The following is a 17655-nucleotide window of genomic DNA, read 5'->3' as shown; positions in this document are numbered from 1 at the left end:
ATGTTGTATAAGGGAGGAAGGAAGGGTGCATTTCTAAAGTATTAGAACAAGGCAGATAATTCCAGACACCTCATATTTTACCATAAAAAAAAAAAATTCACACAGCAGAACGTTCTAGAATCGTCTAGAATAAATCCATGTTCTACTTACTTACTGGCATAGTATAGCGCTATCATCAAAACTGCAGTATCGTCCAGGTTTGGTGTTGTATTATTATTTTACCCTAACAAATTATTAACTTACAATAGAATAGGTATATAAAAATGTATTGAACTGAAATTCATTGTATGGGACATTCGAGGAAACAGAGTGAGAATGTTTGTCACTTTTGATAGTAGCCTACAAGAAATTAGAGAATACAAAACATTTTGGAAAAATGCTGATAAATTGAGACTTTAATGTGAGAACGACAATATGAGCATTAAAATTAATGAGGAAAAGTTCAGAGATGCAATAACATTTTTGTTCAGTTGTAGTTTCCCAAAATTCCCAATCCTGAAACCAAACAGAATGTAGTGCAACAGAAAAGTGCAAATAAATAATTCTAAAATCAGATGCATTACACTCAGTTCTCTCTTAGTTCTCTCTGTATTCTTCAGTTGGCTGTACAGTGACTGACCTGCTTGTTAATGTTCTTAAATATGAATACCTCTATGTACACATATCTCTCTCCTTCGGCATGGAAGTCTGTACCACCACAGTTGAGTAAAAAAAAAAAAAAAAACTTAACACTTTCTCTTTAAATATAAAATGTGTGTCCCCATCTTATGGCAAAAAGACATGACAATGTCTCAGTCAAGTCGCAGTCCACTGCGGTTCAAACGTGGATACTATTATACACCACAACCTGTTCGGATCCTTCTCCAGTTTCATCTTCACTCTCTCCTTTTACAGAAGCATCGCAACAATACTGGTGACGGCATCCACTCCAGTCCTCACACATGGGAAGGAATGATCGTGTGTTCAAAGTTCACAATAGAAAGGGGATAAAATAAAATTAAAATAACGTCTCATAGTCCATATTGTGTTTATCGTTTCACCTCCAGAGTAGAGTCATCTCCCTAGCAGCTTCTCCCAGTGGGCCTTAAAGAGAGCACTGAGAGGGGCGGCCCTCCAGACTCTCCTGAGCCAGTGGTAGAGCGGGGGTGAAAGTCTGCCTGGGGTGGGGGTGAGGTGTTGTTTGTGTGCAGGTGGTGTGATCGAGGTATGATGGTGATGGAGATCTAGGAGTTGTTGGCAGCGTTCTCGTTACTGGGGGAGCTGGAAGAGGATGAGGAAGAGGAGGAAGGGGAGAAGTTCATTCCTGAAAGTCCCGGGGGGTCTGTGGCTGTGTTCTGTCCACTGAGGCTCTTTCTGCACACTGGACATGTGTCGTGCTGAGGGAGGGAGAGAGGGTCACAGAAACGAGGTTCAGCTTACAGCTTAGACAATGGGAACACATTAACATGCAAACCACTGCATTTAAAAGGAATTAAACGAAGGTGAAAACGCACATACCTGTTCCAGCCATGGTACTATGCAGTCATTGTGAAACAGGTGATTGCACGGAAGTTGCCTCACAGTCTCCCCTACACTGTAGTCTTCCTTGCACACAGAACATTCTAAACTGGAACCTGCAATAAAATACAATATTTTGTGGTTGAGTGATCAGTCCCTCCAAAATTCCACTTGATTTTGCTGTGGCAATTCTGACATTTTTCATGGCAAAATGCAATGATTTTGTCCAATTTGTTGTGACAATGCGCTGACATGGGGAAAAGTTTGTTGACGTGTGGCTTGATTGAAGCATATTATACAGTAGATGTGCAGTGATTGGTTGAAATTGCGAGCCCTCTTTCTGTAATGCGATAATATGCGATTATTTGACTTTTTTATGTGGAAATGGTGCAGTGATTGGTTAAATTTGCAAGCCCTTGTATAATATGCAGGGAATTGTTGCTTTTGCACCCAAAAAATGTGATCCCAGAATCCTGGAGGGACTGTGAAAAGTTGTTGTTGTTGACTCACCCACATGTTCCTCTGTGATCTGGATGCTGGGCAGGTTCTTTATCCTCTCCCTGTCAGCAGGAGGAGGACCAGTGTTCTCAAACTGATTTAATAACTACAGAGGAGAAAGGTAAAGTTGTTTCATTAGATTGTGCAAATGTGTCACCAGAAATTTGTAATTGAATCCCTTGTGAAGTGTTAGAGGATTTGGGTATACCTGGGTAATGATAGAATCAAGTCCATTGGCACCCCAAGCGTAGTCCATTGGATTTGAGTGCAGCATGCCCCTATCAAGAGAATTCCAAGAAATGACTAGAAACACACAGTAACTAGTACGTTTACAGACACAACATCGATTTTCCTGGTAATTATATAATAACACTGTGCACATACCATGGTCCCATTGCAATGTTTGGCATGGCTGTGGGTGCTATGATTCCATTCACTAGCTGCTGGATGATTCTGCAGAGGGACAATGAGAAATATCTCAGTCACTTAAGCATTTCACTGTAAGGTCTACACACCTGTTGTAATCGGTGTATGTGACAAATAACATTTGATTTGACTTCTTGAATTATTCCTGAAGAAAACTGAGTCATGTCACTACACAAGTAGTGTATGAATTCCTTTCATAATTCCTTTTCATCTCTTTCCTACAGGGCAAACAATGTTTCATTGGGCAAGCAAGCTGGAAAGTGTTCCTTACCCCTCTAATGTGGGCACTCCTTCGTGTCTCTGTCCCGGTCGCCGTGGCATGTGTCGTCCCTGTGGTTGCCGAGCACTGTACCGTTGCCGTGACGCCATCTCCCGTTCCCGTCGGTTCTCCGTCTCGCGGTTGTCTTCTGCTGGCATCCCCGCTCGGAGGTCAAAATTCTCGTCAAAAATCCCCAGAGCGAACTGGCCGTATCCGGGCGGAAATGTAAACATGTGCTGGTGGTCCATACTCTTAGGAAGGACAAAGAGTGAAACATATACTGTCACTAACTTGCAGTCCAACCAAGGTGCATGAGTTCATGAGGACCAACTGTTGAGTTGAGGAACAAAGGAGTTCTGTGTCACTAACCTCAAAAGTCGGACGGTTCTGATCGCTGGTGGAGGCAGTGGATGTGGACCCATTTTCAGTGCTGGAAATAAATAAATAAAACACAAAAAAATGGCAGGTTGAAATGAGCCTAAACACCGACAGCCTGTTTCCCAGACAAATATAGCATTGTCAATGGAGAAGTGCTGCTGAAAGGGCTTTAAACTCAGATAGACAGGCAGATGATACTGTAGGCTACCTTCTCTCCACTGATAGTTCTTCAATGAAGCCAGATTCACACCGCGGACATGTGTACTCCTGCAGGAAAGCAGAGATACATCTAATTTATAACATAATCATAATTGTCATCTGTCAGTCTCATATACTTGAATGTTTTCATTTGATCTGAAGCAAAACAAAAACAACAACCGTGCCTATGTAGGCTATGTATGTACCTGGGAATTAAGGTTGTTAGATAGCTTCAACCAGTTGTGGCTTGAATTCAAAATCAAACAAGTTAGCTATTGACCTCACACTTTGACCCGCTGTAGCTCCATTCACAGAGTTGATCATTTTAACAATAGCTGATGATCCATTCAATCCATTGCTATTGAGAGATCGTTGAGTACCATTAGCTCTTTGCAAAGGCTCTCCATGCAGGTAGATGTCTGAAAGCTACTGCACTGTACAATTCAAGAAGCTTCCTATGAATGACCATACAACAACAGGCATGTTAAAACAGGTTGTTGCAGCTATGGAAATGAGTTGGTGGTGTACATAGTCTAATCATTGTGTTTTTTGAAAGTGACACTTTGTGAGATCATAGTTGCTTCATCCATTTGTGGATGTATAAATGAATTATATGTACCCATTGAATCTTGAAGAATAGAACTGAATAATAAATTCAACTGTCCTACCCCATCAGAGCCCAAAATAAAAGTTGATTTAATCTGTTTGTAAACAAAGTAAATGTAAACAAATACTATTTATTCTAAAAGCATGGTTAAACTATACTTTTGATATCATGGATGGTAATTTCTTGCATCTATAGCTTTGAATTTGAGAGTGGCTACATTTCTCCAGACATGAAACAGTGGTGGACAGTCGCTTTGTTATTGTTTCAACTGCTGATTTCCGCTTTAAAGTTAGGTAGCTATCTAACTTTGGAGGTGCTAGGGGCCGGCAAGCTGTCATTATCATGAACAGGTCTCATATCATAAAAAGAGACATACACACTGTCACTGTAAAACATGGGTAACTCCTTAGCTAATCCAACAAGTCACAGAGGCATGATCTCGAAACATCCTAACAGGCAAACTACAAGCTATTTTAGTAGCTGGCTAGAATACAAACGAAACTATAGCTGTCAAATGATTGGCAACGTGAACGTTCCACTAGCTACAAGCTAACGTTAGCTAGCTGTCATGCTTCAGCCAGAGGAACTCGTGGATAAAATAATACAAACCCCACTTAGCTGGCCATGGTTTCCTTTCGTGAACAACAAAAACCTCTCTGGAATGCTTACCGGGAGACGAGGGTTGATCTCTGCTGAACATCGGTGACAGAAAAACCGACAGGACCGTGGGGGAGCTTCAGCCATCTTCGGATTCTCTACCAGACAACCGAGAGGGAACGTGTACGGGTAGCGACAAACGACAAAATTAATCGATTTGCGAGACGAACAGGAAGCGGAAACTAGCGAAGCGCTACCTAGCTTAGCAACAGATAGCTCGTATCAGGGAATACAGATCTGGTTAGCGGCAACTATGGAGTCCCGAGATACAGGTAAACGCTCGAAATAATTTAAATGGCATACCTTAATATAGTAACTATTTTAAAATGCTTAACAATAAACTCTTGCCTCATCAAATGTGGTTATTTGCGCTACATAACTAACGCGTTAGCTACTTAGCTAGCTAACGTTAGTTACCACCGCCCATCAACAGGATTTGTAGTTGATACATCAAAAAAATCAGGAGCCACAATCAGAATCAACCACATAATGTCAAATTCATTACATAATTAGTTGTAGTTTGATATTTTAGCTATTTATTGCTAACGTCTTGATGCCACCTTGTTGCGAGTTAACTAGCCAGTTTTAGAAAAACATGTTTTACCAACCCTGGCCTGCTGGCTGCTTCTCAAGTCTGTGGCAACAAAGATAATCAAAGGGAATGGAGACATCCTCAATGCAGCAAGATATAGTCCCTGACATGTCTACACATTACTAACATTCAGGGTCGTTTACTCTTCATACGATATAGATAGCTAGTCACGTACGACTTTTACTAAAATAATCACGAAGATAGCTAGAGCAATTACAAACGAGATCACCTCTTGTGACTAACATTGGTAGTAGGACACCAATAACAACTGCACCCAACTCTCCCACTGTTTGTTTTATTCCCATTGCAGGGAGAGGAGGCTGGAACAACAAGTTCCGGCCAGCCCAGAAGAACAGGATGAGTGTGAACATTCTCCGTCAGGAAGAGCTGATCGCCCAGAAGAAGCGGGAGATCGAGGCTAAAATGGCAGAGCAGGCCAAGAAAAAGAGCCTTCAGACTCCCAACAAGCCACTGCCACCAAGGTACAGTATATCCTAGTCTTCTGAAACACTACAAATACCTCTCATCAAAACTCTGCTCAATCCCTGCTGGAAGTACTTGATTCTGGCCCACTTGACTGTAGCCATTGATTTTTGACTTCTTATCCCCACAGTTTACACAGTTTACAGGGACACTCTTCGAAAAACAACAAGTATGTGAACGATGGAAGCTTCTTGCAGCAGTTTATGAAGCTTCAGAAGGACAAACCCAGCTCTGACTCTGGTGAGATAGCGAGCTCTTTAATTGGTTTCAATAGAACTTTATTTTAATGGTACAGAAATGATTCAATAAAATGGTAATAACACAATAATAATTTATGAATTACTTTTTTCTTTTGGATTCATTAAACAATGAATGTGAGATTAACCCAGTTGTGTACCCTCTACAGGCTCCAGTACGGACACCAAAGCCCCGTCATCATCCACCCCCAGTCCGTCGTCAGGAGTGTCTCAGCCCCAGATGAAGAGCATTCTCATCGGCAAGCGCCCTGGTCTAGGGATCAGCAGCATGCTGAACCAGTTTAAGAACTACTCCCAGGCCAAGAAAAACCCACTTCGCCCCCAAAGACCTAGCATATTCAGCTCCCAGATGAAGATGAAGATGATGATGATGAGGAGGAGGAAGTTGATGACTCAAGCTTCCTAGAAATCAAAGGTAACTCATGATCTGTGTTTTTAAATATCAAAGAACTGCCAGGAGCCTGGGTGCAAGTCAGATTCTGTCCTATTCTACATGTTGTCATTTCACCCATGTCATTGACTGTATATTTCAGTTGCAGAGTAGCTGCTTCCTGAGACTAATGCTTTGCCTGAATTCTCATAGCCTTCTACAGTAGAGTAAAGGTAATGTACTCATAGTCCTCTTAAAGTCTTTCCCCCAGAAGACCCAGACACACAACTTATTCTGGACAAGATGGCGGCCTTTGTGGCTGAGGGAGGGCCTGAGCTAGAGAGGAAGGCCAAAGAGGACTACAGGGACAACCCTGTTTTCTCGTAAGTCTATGGATGTAGCTACGAACAGCATGTTAAATCTATAGCTAGTATATAGTGTATGTAATGGTGCCTCTTTTAGTCCTGATATAAAGATATTTTCCCTCCACCTTACAGATTCTTGTATGATAATAACAGCCGGGATTATCTTTATTACCGAAAGAGAGTTGCTGAACTCCGAAAGGATCACTCAAAACATGAGACGCCATCACGTTCTCATGGTAAGATGACCTATATCAGTTTCTCTCTCACTCTTATCTGTCTCTCTCTCTCTACCACACACAGTTCCTCACTCTCTCAAAGACTGATGGTGTTCTTTTAATCTGTAATCTATATTTATACATGTGAACGAGTCATATGTGAGATAAATATAATTGCCCTCCTTGGAGAGTTTTAGTTGATGTTGAAAGTAACCATTAAAACAAAAAACGATGAGGATCGAAGATACACAATGATTTACTGAATACTTTAACATTTACATTACATTACATTTAAGTCATTTAGCAGACGCTCTTATCCAGAGCGACTTACAAATTGGTCTATTCACCTTATGACATCCAGTGGAACAGCCACTTTACAATAGTGCATCTAAATATTTTAAGGGGGGTGAGAAGGATTACTTTATCCTATCCTAGGTATTCCTTAAAGAGGTGGGGTTTCAGGTGTCTCCGGAAGGTGGTGATTGACTCCGCTGTCCTGGCGTCGTGAGGGAGTTTGTTCCACCATTGGGGGGCCAGAGCAGCGAACAGTTTTGACTGGGCTGAGCGGGAACTGTACTTCCTCAGTGGTAGGAAGGCGAGCAGGCCAGAGGTGGATGAACGCAGTGCCCTTGTTTGGGTGTAGGGCCTGATCAGAGCCTGGAGGTACTGAGGTGCCGTTCCCCTCACAGCTCCGTAGGCAAGCACCATGGTCTTGTAGCGGATGCGAGCTTCAACTGGAAGCCAGTGGAGAGAGCGGAGCAGCGGGGTGACGTGAGAGAACTTGGGAAGGTTGAACACCAGACGGGCTGCGGCGTTCTGGATGAGTTGTAGGGGTTTAATGGCACAGGCAGGGAGCCCAGCCAACAGCGAGTTGCAGTAATCCAGACGGGAGATGACAAGTGCCTGGATTAGGACCTGCGCCGCTTCCTGTGTGAGGCAGGGTCGTACTCTGCGGATGTTGTAGAGCATGAACCTACAGGAACGGGCCACCGCCTTGATGTTAGTTGAGAACGACAGGGTGTTGTCCAGGATCACGCCAAGGTTCTTAGCGCTCTGGGAGGAGGACACAATGGAGTTGTCAACCGTGATGGCGAGATCATGGAACGGGCAGTCCTTCCCCGGGAGGAAGAGCAGCTCCGTCTTGCCGAGGTTCAGCTTGAGGTGGTGATCCGTCATCCACACTGATATGTCTGCCAGACATGCAGAGATGCGATTCGCCACCTGGTCATCAGAAGGGGGAAAGGAGAAGATTAATTGTGTGTCGTCTGCATAGCAATGATAGGAGAGACCATGTGAGGTTATGACAGAGCCAAGTGACTTGGTGTATAGCGAGAATAGGAGAGGGCCTAGAACAGAGCCCTGGGGGACACCAGTGGTGAGGAGACAGATTCTCGCCACACCACCAAGTAGGAGCGACATGTCAGGTAGGACGGAATCCAAGCGTGGGCCGCGCCGGAGATGCCCAACTCGGAGAGGGTGGAGAGGAGGATCTGATGGTTCACAGTATCGAAGGCAGCCGATAGGTCCAGAAGGATGAGAGCAGAGGAGAGAGAGTTAGCTTTAGCAGTGCGGAGCGCCTCCGTGATACAGAGAAGAGCAGTCTCAGTTGAATGACTAGTCTTGAAACCTGACTGATTTGGATCAAGAAGGTCATTCTGAGAGAGATAGCGGGAGAGCTGGCCAAGGACGGCACGTTCAAGAGTTTGAGAGAAAAGAAAGAAGGGATACTGGTCTGTAGTTGTTGACATCGGAGGGATCGAGTGTAGGTTTTTTCAGAAGGGGTGCAACTCTCGCTCTCTTGAAGACGGAAGGGACGTAGCCAGCGGTCAGGGATGAGTTGATGAGCGAGGTGAGGTAAGGGAGAAGGTCTCCGGAAATGGTCTGGAGAAGAGAGGAGGGGATAGGGTCAAGCGGGCAGGTTGTTGGGCGGCCGGCCGTCACAAGACGCGAGATTTCATCTGGAGAGAGAGGGGAGAAAGAGGTCAGAGCACAGGGTAGGGCAGTGTGAGCAGAACCAGCGGTGTCGTTTGACTTAGCAAACGAGGATCGGATGTCGTCGACCTTCTTTTCAAAATGGTTGACGAAGTCATCTGCAGAGAGGGAGGGGGAGGAGGATTCAGGAGGGAGGAGAAGGTGGCAAAGAGCTTCCTAGGGTTAGAGGCAGATGCTTGGAATTTAGAGTGGTAGAAAGTGGCTTTAGCAGCAGAGACAGAGGAGGAAAATGTAGAGAGGAGGGAGTGAAAGGATGCCAGGTCCGCAGGGAGGCGAGTTTTCCTCCATTTCCGCTCGGCTGCCCGGAGCCCTGTTCTGTGAGCTCGCAATGAGTCGTCGAGCCACAGAGCGGGAGGGGAGGACCGAGCCGGCCTGGAGGATAGGGGACATAGAGAGTCAAAGGATGCAGAAAGGGAGGAGAGGAGGGTTGAGGAGGCAGAATCAGGAGATAGGTTGGAGAAGGCTTGAGCAGAGGGAAGAGATGATAGGATGGAAGAGGAGAGAGTAGCGGGGGAGAGAGAGCGAAGGTTGGGACGGCGCGATACCATCCGAGTAGGGGCAGTGTGGGAAGTGTTGGATGAGAGCGAGAGGGAAAAGGATACAAGGTAGTGGTCGGAGACTTGGAGGGGAGTTGCAATGAGGTTAGTGGAAGAACAGCATCTAGTAAAGATGAGGTCGAGCGTATTGCCTGCCTTGTGAGTAGGGGGGAAGGTGAGAGGGTGAGGTCAAAAGAGGAGAGGAGTGGAAAGAAGGAGGCAGAGAGGAATGAGTCAAAGGTAGACGTGGGGAGGTTAAAGTCGCCCAGAACTGTGAGAGGTGAGCCGTCCTCAGGAAAGGAGCTTATCAAGGCATCAAGATCATTGATGAACTCTCCGAGGGAACCTGGAGGGCGATAAATGATAAGGATGTTAAGCTTGAAAGGGCTGGTAACTGTGACAGCATGGAATTCAAAGGAGGCGATAGACAGATGGGTAAGGGGAGAAAGAGAGAATGACCACTTGGGAGAGATGAGGATCCCGGTGCCACCACCCCGCTGACCAGAAGCTCTCGGGGTGTGCGAGAACACGTGGGCGGACGAAGAGAGAGCAGTAGGAGTAGCAGTGTTATCTGTGGTGATCCATGTTTCCGTCAGTGCCAAGAAGTCGAGGGACTGGAGGGAGGCATAGGCTGAGATGAACTCTGCCTTGTTGGCCGCAGATCGGCAGTTCCAGAGGCTACCGGAGACCTGGAACTCCACGTGGGTCGTGCGTGCTGGGACCACCAGATTAGGGTGGCCGCGGCCACGCGGTGTGGAGCGTTTGTATGGTCTGTGCAGAGAGGAGAGAACAGGGATAGACAGACACATAGTTGACAGGCTACAGAAGAGGCTACGCTAATGCAAGGAGATTGGAATGACAAGTGGACTACACGTCTCGAATGTTCAGAAAGTTAAGCTTACGTAGCAAGAATCTTATTGACTAAAAGGATTAAAATGATACAGTACTGCTGAAGTAGGCTAGCTGGCAGTGGCTGCGTTGTTGACTTTGTAGGCTAGCTGGCAGTGGCTGCGTTGTTGACACTACACTAATCAAGTCGTTCCGTTGAGTGTAATAGTTTCTACAGTGCTGCTATTCGGGGGCTAGCTAGCAGTGTTGATTACGTTACGTTGCGTTAAAAGAACGACAATAGCTGGCTAGCTAACCTAGAAAATCGCTCTAGACTACACAATTATCTTAGATACAAAGACGGCTATGTAGCTAGCTATGTAGCTAGCTACGATCAAACAAATCAAACCGTTGTGCTGTAATGAAATGAAATGAAAATGTGATACTACCTGTGGAGCGAAGCGGAATGCGACCATGATACAAGTCATTCACGACACATGATTACCCACAACGTTTCATGGTGTTATTTGTTCACCAATTTTAAGATTAGGTCTGTATTCAATTATCAAATCCATAAAATCCACTTCCCCAATCACCACCATGTCCCCCTGCTCCTCCTCCTCCTTCCCCCTCTTCTTATCCCCTACTGGCTGTAGGCAGGTGTGTGAGGGCCAGTTGAGTACGGTACGGTAGTAGTGTGAGTTGAGCCCCAGTACTGATAGGCTGCTTAAAGTCTCCCCCAGTGGACGAGGAGACACAGAGGGTGGCTGAGAAGCTGGCCATGTTTGTGGCCGATGGTGGCCCCGAGGTGGAAGCCATCGCCGCCCAGCACAACCAGGAAAACCCCACCTTCAGGTTAGTGACAGTCTCAGATATTGTAACGAGAGCGTTTAATGTATTCATTCAATTGTATTTTATTGTTGCTTCAGAAGACATTGATTTGTCATAAGCTTTGAACAAAATAAAGTAAGTAATGCTAACATGTAAATTGGATAAAGTACCACAAAAGATGGCATATTTCTTCTTCCTTTTCTCAGTTTTCTATATGACCTCCAAAGCCCCGCCCACCGTTTCTACAAGGAGAAGGTGGAGGAGTACCGCCAGGCCAAAAATGCCCAGAGCCCCCCTCCAATGATTAAGCAGGAGCCTGGCGTAGAGCTCAAGAGACCGGCCGCCCCTCCCCTGATCTATCCTCCCCCTCCTCCGCCCCCTCACTACCCCTACCTGGTGGGTCAAGTAAAGCTGGAGCCGGGTCTGGGGATAAAACAGGAAGTGTCAGGTCCGCCCGTGGTGAAGAGGAAGAGGAAGAGCCGCTGGGGATCGGAGGACGACAAGGTGGATCTGTCACTGCAACCCATCATCATTCCCAAGGAGGAGGAGCCAGAGCCCAGCCCGTGTCTCTCTGGTAATCAAACACACATACACGGAGTGTACAAAAATTAGGAACACAATCCAAATATTGAGTTTACACCTCCCTTTGCCCACAGAACAGCCTCAATTTGTTGGGGCATGGACTCTACAAGGTGTCAAGCGTTCCACAGGGATGCTGACCCATGTTGACTCCAATGCTTCCCACAGTTGTGTCAATTGGCTGGATGTCCTTTGGGTTGTGGACCATTCTTGATACAAACGGGAAACTGTTGCACGTGAAAACCCCAGCAGCCTTGCAGTTATTGACACCCTCAAACCAGTGCGCCTGGCACCCTGTTCAAAGGCACTGAAATCTTTTGTCTTGCCCATCCACCCTCTGAATGGCACACATACACAACCCATGTCTCAAAGATTACAAATCATAATTTAACCTGCCTTCTCCCCTTCGTCTTTAACCTGCCTTCTCCCCTTCGTCTTTAACCTGCCTTCTCCCCTTCGTCTTTAACCTGCCTTCTCCCCTTCGTCTTTAACCTGCCTTCTCCCCTTCGTCTTTAACCTGCCTTCTCCCCTTCGTCTTTAACCTGCCTTCTCCCCTTCGTCTTTAACCTGCCTTCTCCCCTTCGTCTTTAACCTGCCTTCTCCCCTTCGTCTTTAACCTGCCTTCTCCCCTTCGTCTTTAACCTGCCTTCTCCCCTTCGTCTTTAACCTGCCTTCTCCCCTTCGTCTTTAACCTGCCTTCTCCCCTTCGTCTTTAACCTGCCTTCTCCCCTTCGTCTTTAACCTGCCTTCTCCCCTTCGTCTTTAACCTGCCTCCTCCCCTTCGTCTTTAACCTGCCTCCTCCCCTTCGTCTTTAACCTGCCTGCCTTCTCCCCTTCGTCTTTAACCTGCCTTCCTCCCCTTCGTCTTTAACCTGCCTTCCTCCCCTTCGTCTTTAACCTGCCTTCTCCCCTTCGTCTACACTGATTGATGTGGATTGAACAAGTGACATCAATAAGGAATCATAGCTTTCACCTGGATTCACCTTGTCAATCTCTCATAAAAAGAGCAGGTGTTCCTGATTTTTTTTTTTTTGTCCACTCAGTGTATGTTCAGCCTCTCTTGTATAACACACACAGAGACAGATGTTATAGTATAAGACTAAAAACAGTGTTTGTAAGGTATGTCCTGTGTTTGTGGTGTGTGTGTTTCAGTTAATGAACTGAGGGATCTGGGCTATAAGAAGGGAAAGCCTATGGGCCTGGTGGGAGTGACTGAGCTCTCAGATGACCAGAAGAAACAGCTCAAAGAGCAACAGGAGGTACTACATGACTGACAGACAGCACAATAGACTATGGGAGCACATTGTACTTTCCCAGTTTGAATTGTCGGGGACTGGGCGGTGTTAATCCTTGGTTTGGTATGGGGGTGCATAGCATACTTCAAACCTTTAACAAAATCAGATGGGCTTGGTTGTGTTCGTTCTCAACCACCTTGCAATCTGTCCCTGAAACCTTGCCTGAGGTGTGTGTCCGGCCTGCACATGCGTGTGTGTGGTGTGTCTGTGTTCCCACCGCAGATGCAGGAGATGTTTGACATGATCATGAAGCATAAGCGTGCGATGGCGGAGATGCAGGTGATGTGGGAGAAGGCGTTGCAGGACCACTCCCACGAGTACGACAGTGACGAGGAGGTGGACCAGCAGGCTGGCACCTGGGAGCACCGCCTCCGGCACATGGAGATGGAGAAAACACGTGGTAAGATTCATCAATACAGTGTTCAAGATTTTCAGAACTGTGATGTATCATGGGTAAATTATGACTGACTGACTGACTGATCTACAAATCATATTGAGTAGTTATTTATGATGCAAGGTGATTTGTAGATCAGTCAGTCTTAACTCGCCTTTCAAGTCAGCTGCAATGTGGAACGATTTGCTTCTGTTCAAGTGAAAGGGCTCAAAGGGATTTAAAAAAATAAAATCCACCTTCATATTCATCATCTCCAGCACCACCTCAACATTGCATTTTAATGTTCTGTAGTTAAAAAGATAAGTGTTTACAATGACATCAACCAATTAGTAGGCAATGCCTCCTCATAATTGGTTAAAATGACACGATGCACACCAATGATGACATTGGAAACACTTATATTCCTCTATCTGTTTTGCTACAAAACTTAGAAATGCACAATTATCACATATGTTAATGTTGGGGTGGTGCTGGAGATGATGAATATGAAGGGAATTGTCAACATTTTTCAACTTCAAGTCCATTTGAATGTGAGATTTCATTCTTCAAAAGATCAGTTTGTTATTACTATTATTCATTAATCTACTCTGAGATGAACTCTGTCATAATAACCTCGGCCACGTTTAATCTGAAAGTTCCATTGTGTCCTGCTGGCCACGGCCCTGAAAGTGATTTGTGTTTATGGAAATGGATGCTTGTGTCTTCCTCCAGAGTGGGCGGAGTCGCTGACTGACATGGGAAAGGGGAAGCACTTCATTGGTGACTTCCTACCTCCGGAGGAGCTGGAGAAGTTTATGGAGACCTTCAAGGCACTCAAGGTCGGTCCACTCCCCATCTGTTCTCTCCACCACTTGGTCCTTGACCCCTTTGTTGTCTAGCCTCTGCCCAAAAGGAATTACCTGTGAAACACATATTCTATTCTCATGTTCTTGCCTTGTGTTCTGCAGGAGGGCCGTGACCCAGACTACTCGGAGTATAAGGAGTTTAAGCTGACGGTGGAGAACCTTGGTTTCCAGATGCTCATGAAGATGGGCTGGAAGGAGGGCGATGGGCTTGGCTCTGGCGGGCAGGGCATCAAGACTCCGGTCCACAGGTTGGGGGCTGTCAAATACTCACAAACACATTGTATACACATTTGTACTCAGACATGGACACAAACACTTCACATGAGTACACACACTATTGTCTGATACAAGGTCTTCTACACAGCTTACACACACACACACACAGACATACACCTAGCCAGCTGATGTGGTGTGTTTGTTCCAGGGGAACCACGGCTGTTGACGGGGCAGGGTTTGGCGTGGACCGGCCCTCTGTGCTCTCAGGACAGGACGATGAGTATGATGCTTTCAGAAAGAGGATGATGCTGGCCTACCGCTTCAGGCCCAACCCACTGGTAACTACTACATAACATGTAAGCTGTTCTGTTTAGATGACCTTGCATCGGCAAGAGTTTTGAGTAATACGCCTGTCTCTCTTCTCAGAACAACCCGAGGAGGCCATACTACTGAAGAAGAGGTCTGAAGCTTGGCTGACTTCGTCAACTTTTCATTTTTTAAACAACCAACAGTGGCGTATTGATTTCTCTTTGTTGTGGAAACAAACTGTAGGACACTCAGTTCAAGTAATCTCCTCTAGATTGTGTGGAATTGTATGGTTGTTGATAAACTGTTTAGGCTGGAGATTAAGGATGGATTTGTCTGATCTAAAGTTGATGTTCTTACTGAACTGCAGAATGAAAGTTTCCTATTTGATCAATCGGACGGCTAGGGTAGCGTTGTGATGGCTCGCTATCATGATCTGATTTCACAGTCATGACTCATAACACAGAACAACCTACACGCACACACATACATAAATAGTGGTGGAATAAGTACCCGGTTGTCATACTTGAGTAAAAGTAAAGATACCTTAATAGAAAAGGACTGAAGTGAAATTCACCCAGTAAAATACTACAAGCGTAAAAGTCTAAAAATATTTGGTTTTAAATATACTTAAGTAAATGTAATTGCTAAAGTAATGTAATTGGTTTTTTTTACGAGTAGCCAGGGGCACACTCCAACACTCAAGACATAATTTACAAACAATGCATGTCTGTTTAGTGAGTCCATCAGATCAGAGGCAGAAGGGAAGACCAGGGATGTTCTCTTGGTAAGTGTGAATTTCACAATGTTCCTGTCCTGCTTGCTAAGCATTCAAAATGTAATGAGTACTTTTGGGTGTCATGGAGACTATGGAGTAAAAAGTACATTATTTTATTTAAGAATGTAGTAAAAGTTGTCAGAAATATATATATATATATACTGGTACAGATACTTATGTAGTACTTTAAAGTATTTTTACTTAAGTACTTTACACAACTACACAAACAATTTGAATTAAGATTTTTTTTAAATCAGTTTGAAGGTAATGAATGGCTTTGAAATGAGTTATTTCTGTACATGGTTTTGCTATGGTTGTACATTGTAAATGCAACAAATGTAAAATGCTTCACTGCAAACAATAAAAATATATACACTGAACAAAACTAAATGCAACAGGCAACAATTTCAAAGATTTTACTGAGTTACAATTGATCAGTTAATTGAAATAAATGCATTAGGCCCTATTGGATGGATTTCACATGACTGGGACTACAGATATGCATCTGTTGGTCACAGATACCTTAAAAAAAAGATAGGGGTGTGGATGAGAACCAGTCAGTATCTGGTGTGACCACCATTCATTCGACTCATGCAGTGACACATCTCTTTTGCATAGAGTTGCTCAGGCTGTTGATTGTTGAATATTGTCCCACTCTTCAATGGCTGTGCGAAGTTGATGGATGTTTGCGGGAACTGGAACACCCTGCCGTACACGTCGATCCAGCGCATCCCAAACATGCTCAATGGGTGGCATTTCTGGTATGGATGTCGGCCATGGAAGAAGTGGGAAATTTTCAGCTTCCAGGAATTTTGTGCAGATCCTTGTGACATGAGGTTGTGCATTATGCTGAAACATGAGGTGATGGCACAACGTTGGTCCTCAGGATCTCATAACGCTATCTCTATGCATTCAAATTGCCATTGATAAAATAGAATTGTGTTCGTTGTCCATAGTTTATGCCTGGCCATACCATAACCCCATCAACACCATGGGGCACTCTTCACAACATTGACATCAGCAAACCGCTCGTCCATACAACGCCATACACAACGTCTGCAGTTGTGAGGCCAGTTGGACATACTGCCAAATTCTCTAAAACAATGTTGGAGGCGGCTTATGGTAGATAGATTAATATTAAATTGTCTGGCAACAGCTCAGGTGGACATTACTGCAGTCAGCATGCCAATTGCATGCTCCCTCAAGACATGAGACATCTGTGGTGTTGTGTGACAAAAAGTGGCCTTTTATTGGCCCCAGCATAAGGTGTACCTGTGTAATGATCACGCTGTTTAAACAGCTTCTTGATATTCCACACCTGTCAAGTGGATGGATTATCTTGGCAAAGGAAAAATGCTCACTAACAGGGATGAAAACATTTGTGCAAGAAAAATAAGCTTTTTGTGCATATGGAACATTTATGAGATATTTTAGATGAAACATGGGACCAACACTTTACATGTTGCGTTTATATTTTTGTTCAGTATCTCTTGATTGTGTAGTAGTGGAGAATTTTTGTAGCTGATCAGTTCCCTCTGGTGTTGACTTGTGGAAAAACAGATTTTAGTCTGATTTCAATTTGTGTAAACTCCAATTCCACAGTGTTGATCAGATAAATATATTTATTTACAAGATAAACTGAATGTCCATTACATAGTATGTCTAAAACACTTAGCCTTCTGTTAGTGAAAATGTTTCTTTCAACGAGCAAATAGCAAGTTTGTACTTGCAAGTAGCACATTTACATGATTGTACAGCATTGCAGGGGTGAAAGGAGAAATGGTTTAAATAAATGTTGTATAATTAAGTAATAAGGCCCGAGGAGGTGTGGTATATGCTCAATATACCACGGCTAAGCTGTGGTATATTGGCCATATATCATAAACCCCAGAGGTGCCTTATTGCTTTCATAAACTAGTTACCAATGTAATTAGAGCAGTAAAAATAAATGTTTTGTCATACCCATGGAATACGGTCTGAAATACCACGGCCGTGAGCCAATCAGCACTCAAGGCTCGAACCACCCAGTTTATAATGTGTAATAGAGGTACACCTGGGTCGAGTTCAGCAGTAGGCAACATTTTAAACGTTCAAATAGAAATATACTATTTAGAACAAACATGCCTAAGACATGTAGAATAAGGAATCTCAATGGCTCTTTTTGTGGCATTTCTATCTGCAATGTTCGGCTACTGAACGTGGCCCTGATGCCCATCTTATCCTGGGGGTTGAAGAGTTGATAACCCTTGTAGG

The 17655-nt window shown here is 44.6% G+C and overlaps 2 protein-coding genes and 1 pseudogene across 2 annotated transcripts; 2 read left to right on the top strand and 1 right to left on the bottom strand.

Annotated features, from left to right (window-relative positions):
- Nucleotides 1-377: 377 nt before the first annotated feature.
- On the bottom strand, nucleotides 378-5426 carry LOC118401803 (E3 ubiquitin-protein ligase RNF126-like). Its single transcript, XM_035799404.2, has 10 exons — nucleotides 5129-5426; nucleotides 4533-4618; nucleotides 3267-3325; nucleotides 3050-3110; nucleotides 2693-2931; nucleotides 2380-2448; nucleotides 2204-2273; nucleotides 2008-2101; nucleotides 1498-1613; nucleotides 378-1376 (listed from the first exon to the last, which is right to left on the bottom strand). The coding sequence occupies exons 1-10, from the start codon at nucleotides 5220-5222 to the stop codon at nucleotides 1224-1226; spliced, it is 1041 nt and encodes a 346-aa protein (XP_035655297.2). The 5' UTR covers nucleotides 5223-5426; the 3' UTR covers nucleotides 378-1223.
- Nucleotides 4617-7203, top strand: LOC118401804 (SURP and G-patch domain-containing protein 1-like; annotated as a pseudogene).
- LOC118401805 (SURP and G-patch domain-containing protein 1-like) lies at nucleotides 6720-17363 on the top strand. Its single transcript, XM_052476371.1, has 9 exons — nucleotides 6720-6823; nucleotides 10815-11013; nucleotides 11196-11563; nucleotides 12721-12827; nucleotides 13086-13263; nucleotides 13969-14075; nucleotides 14205-14350; nucleotides 14527-14656; nucleotides 14745-17363. The coding sequence occupies exons 2-9, from the start codon at nucleotides 10940-10942 to the stop codon at nucleotides 14769-14771; spliced, it is 1137 nt and encodes a 378-aa protein (XP_052332331.1). The 5' UTR covers nucleotides 6720-6823; nucleotides 10815-10939; the 3' UTR covers nucleotides 14772-17363.
- The last annotated feature ends 292 nt before the right edge of the window (nucleotides 17364-17655 follow it).

The sequence above is a fragment of the Oncorhynchus keta genome, chromosome 23, assembly GCF_023373465.1.
Source record: "Oncorhynchus keta strain PuntledgeMale-10-30-2019 chromosome 23, Oket_V2, whole genome shotgun sequence".
Classification (NCBI taxonomy): Eukaryota; Metazoa; Chordata; class Actinopteri; order Salmoniformes; family Salmonidae; genus Oncorhynchus; species Oncorhynchus keta.
Note: the sequence above shows the minus strand (reverse complement) of the source record. Positions and strands in the feature narration are given on the sequence as shown.

Bases quoted from the DNA above. Each gene is read 5' to 3' on its own strand.
- LOC118401803 (XM_035799404.2), bottom strand. From the start codon at position 5,222: ATGTCAGGGACTATATCTTGCTGCATTGAGGATGTCTCCATTCCCTTT. The intron at 2,449-2,692 runs GTAAGGAACACT...GTCCCTCTGCAG, and splicing joins GGAGTGCCCACATTAGAGGG to AATCATCCAGCAGCTAGTGA. The intron at 2,274-2,379 runs GTATGTGCACAG...TTCTCTTGATAG, and splicing joins AACATTGCAATGGGACCATG to GGGCATGCTGCACTCAAATC.
- LOC118401805 (XM_052476371.1), top strand. From the start codon at position 10,940: ATGTTTGTGGCCGATGGTGGCCCCGAGGTGGAAGCCATCGCCGCCCAG. The intron at 11,014-11,195 runs GTTAGTGACAGT...TCCTTTTCTCAG, and splicing joins CAGGAAAACCCCACCTTCAG to TTTTCTATATGACCTCCAAA. The intron at 13,264-13,968 runs GTAAGATTCATC...GTCTTCCTCCAG, and splicing joins GGAGATGGAGAAAACACGTG to AGTGGGCGGAGTCGCTGACT.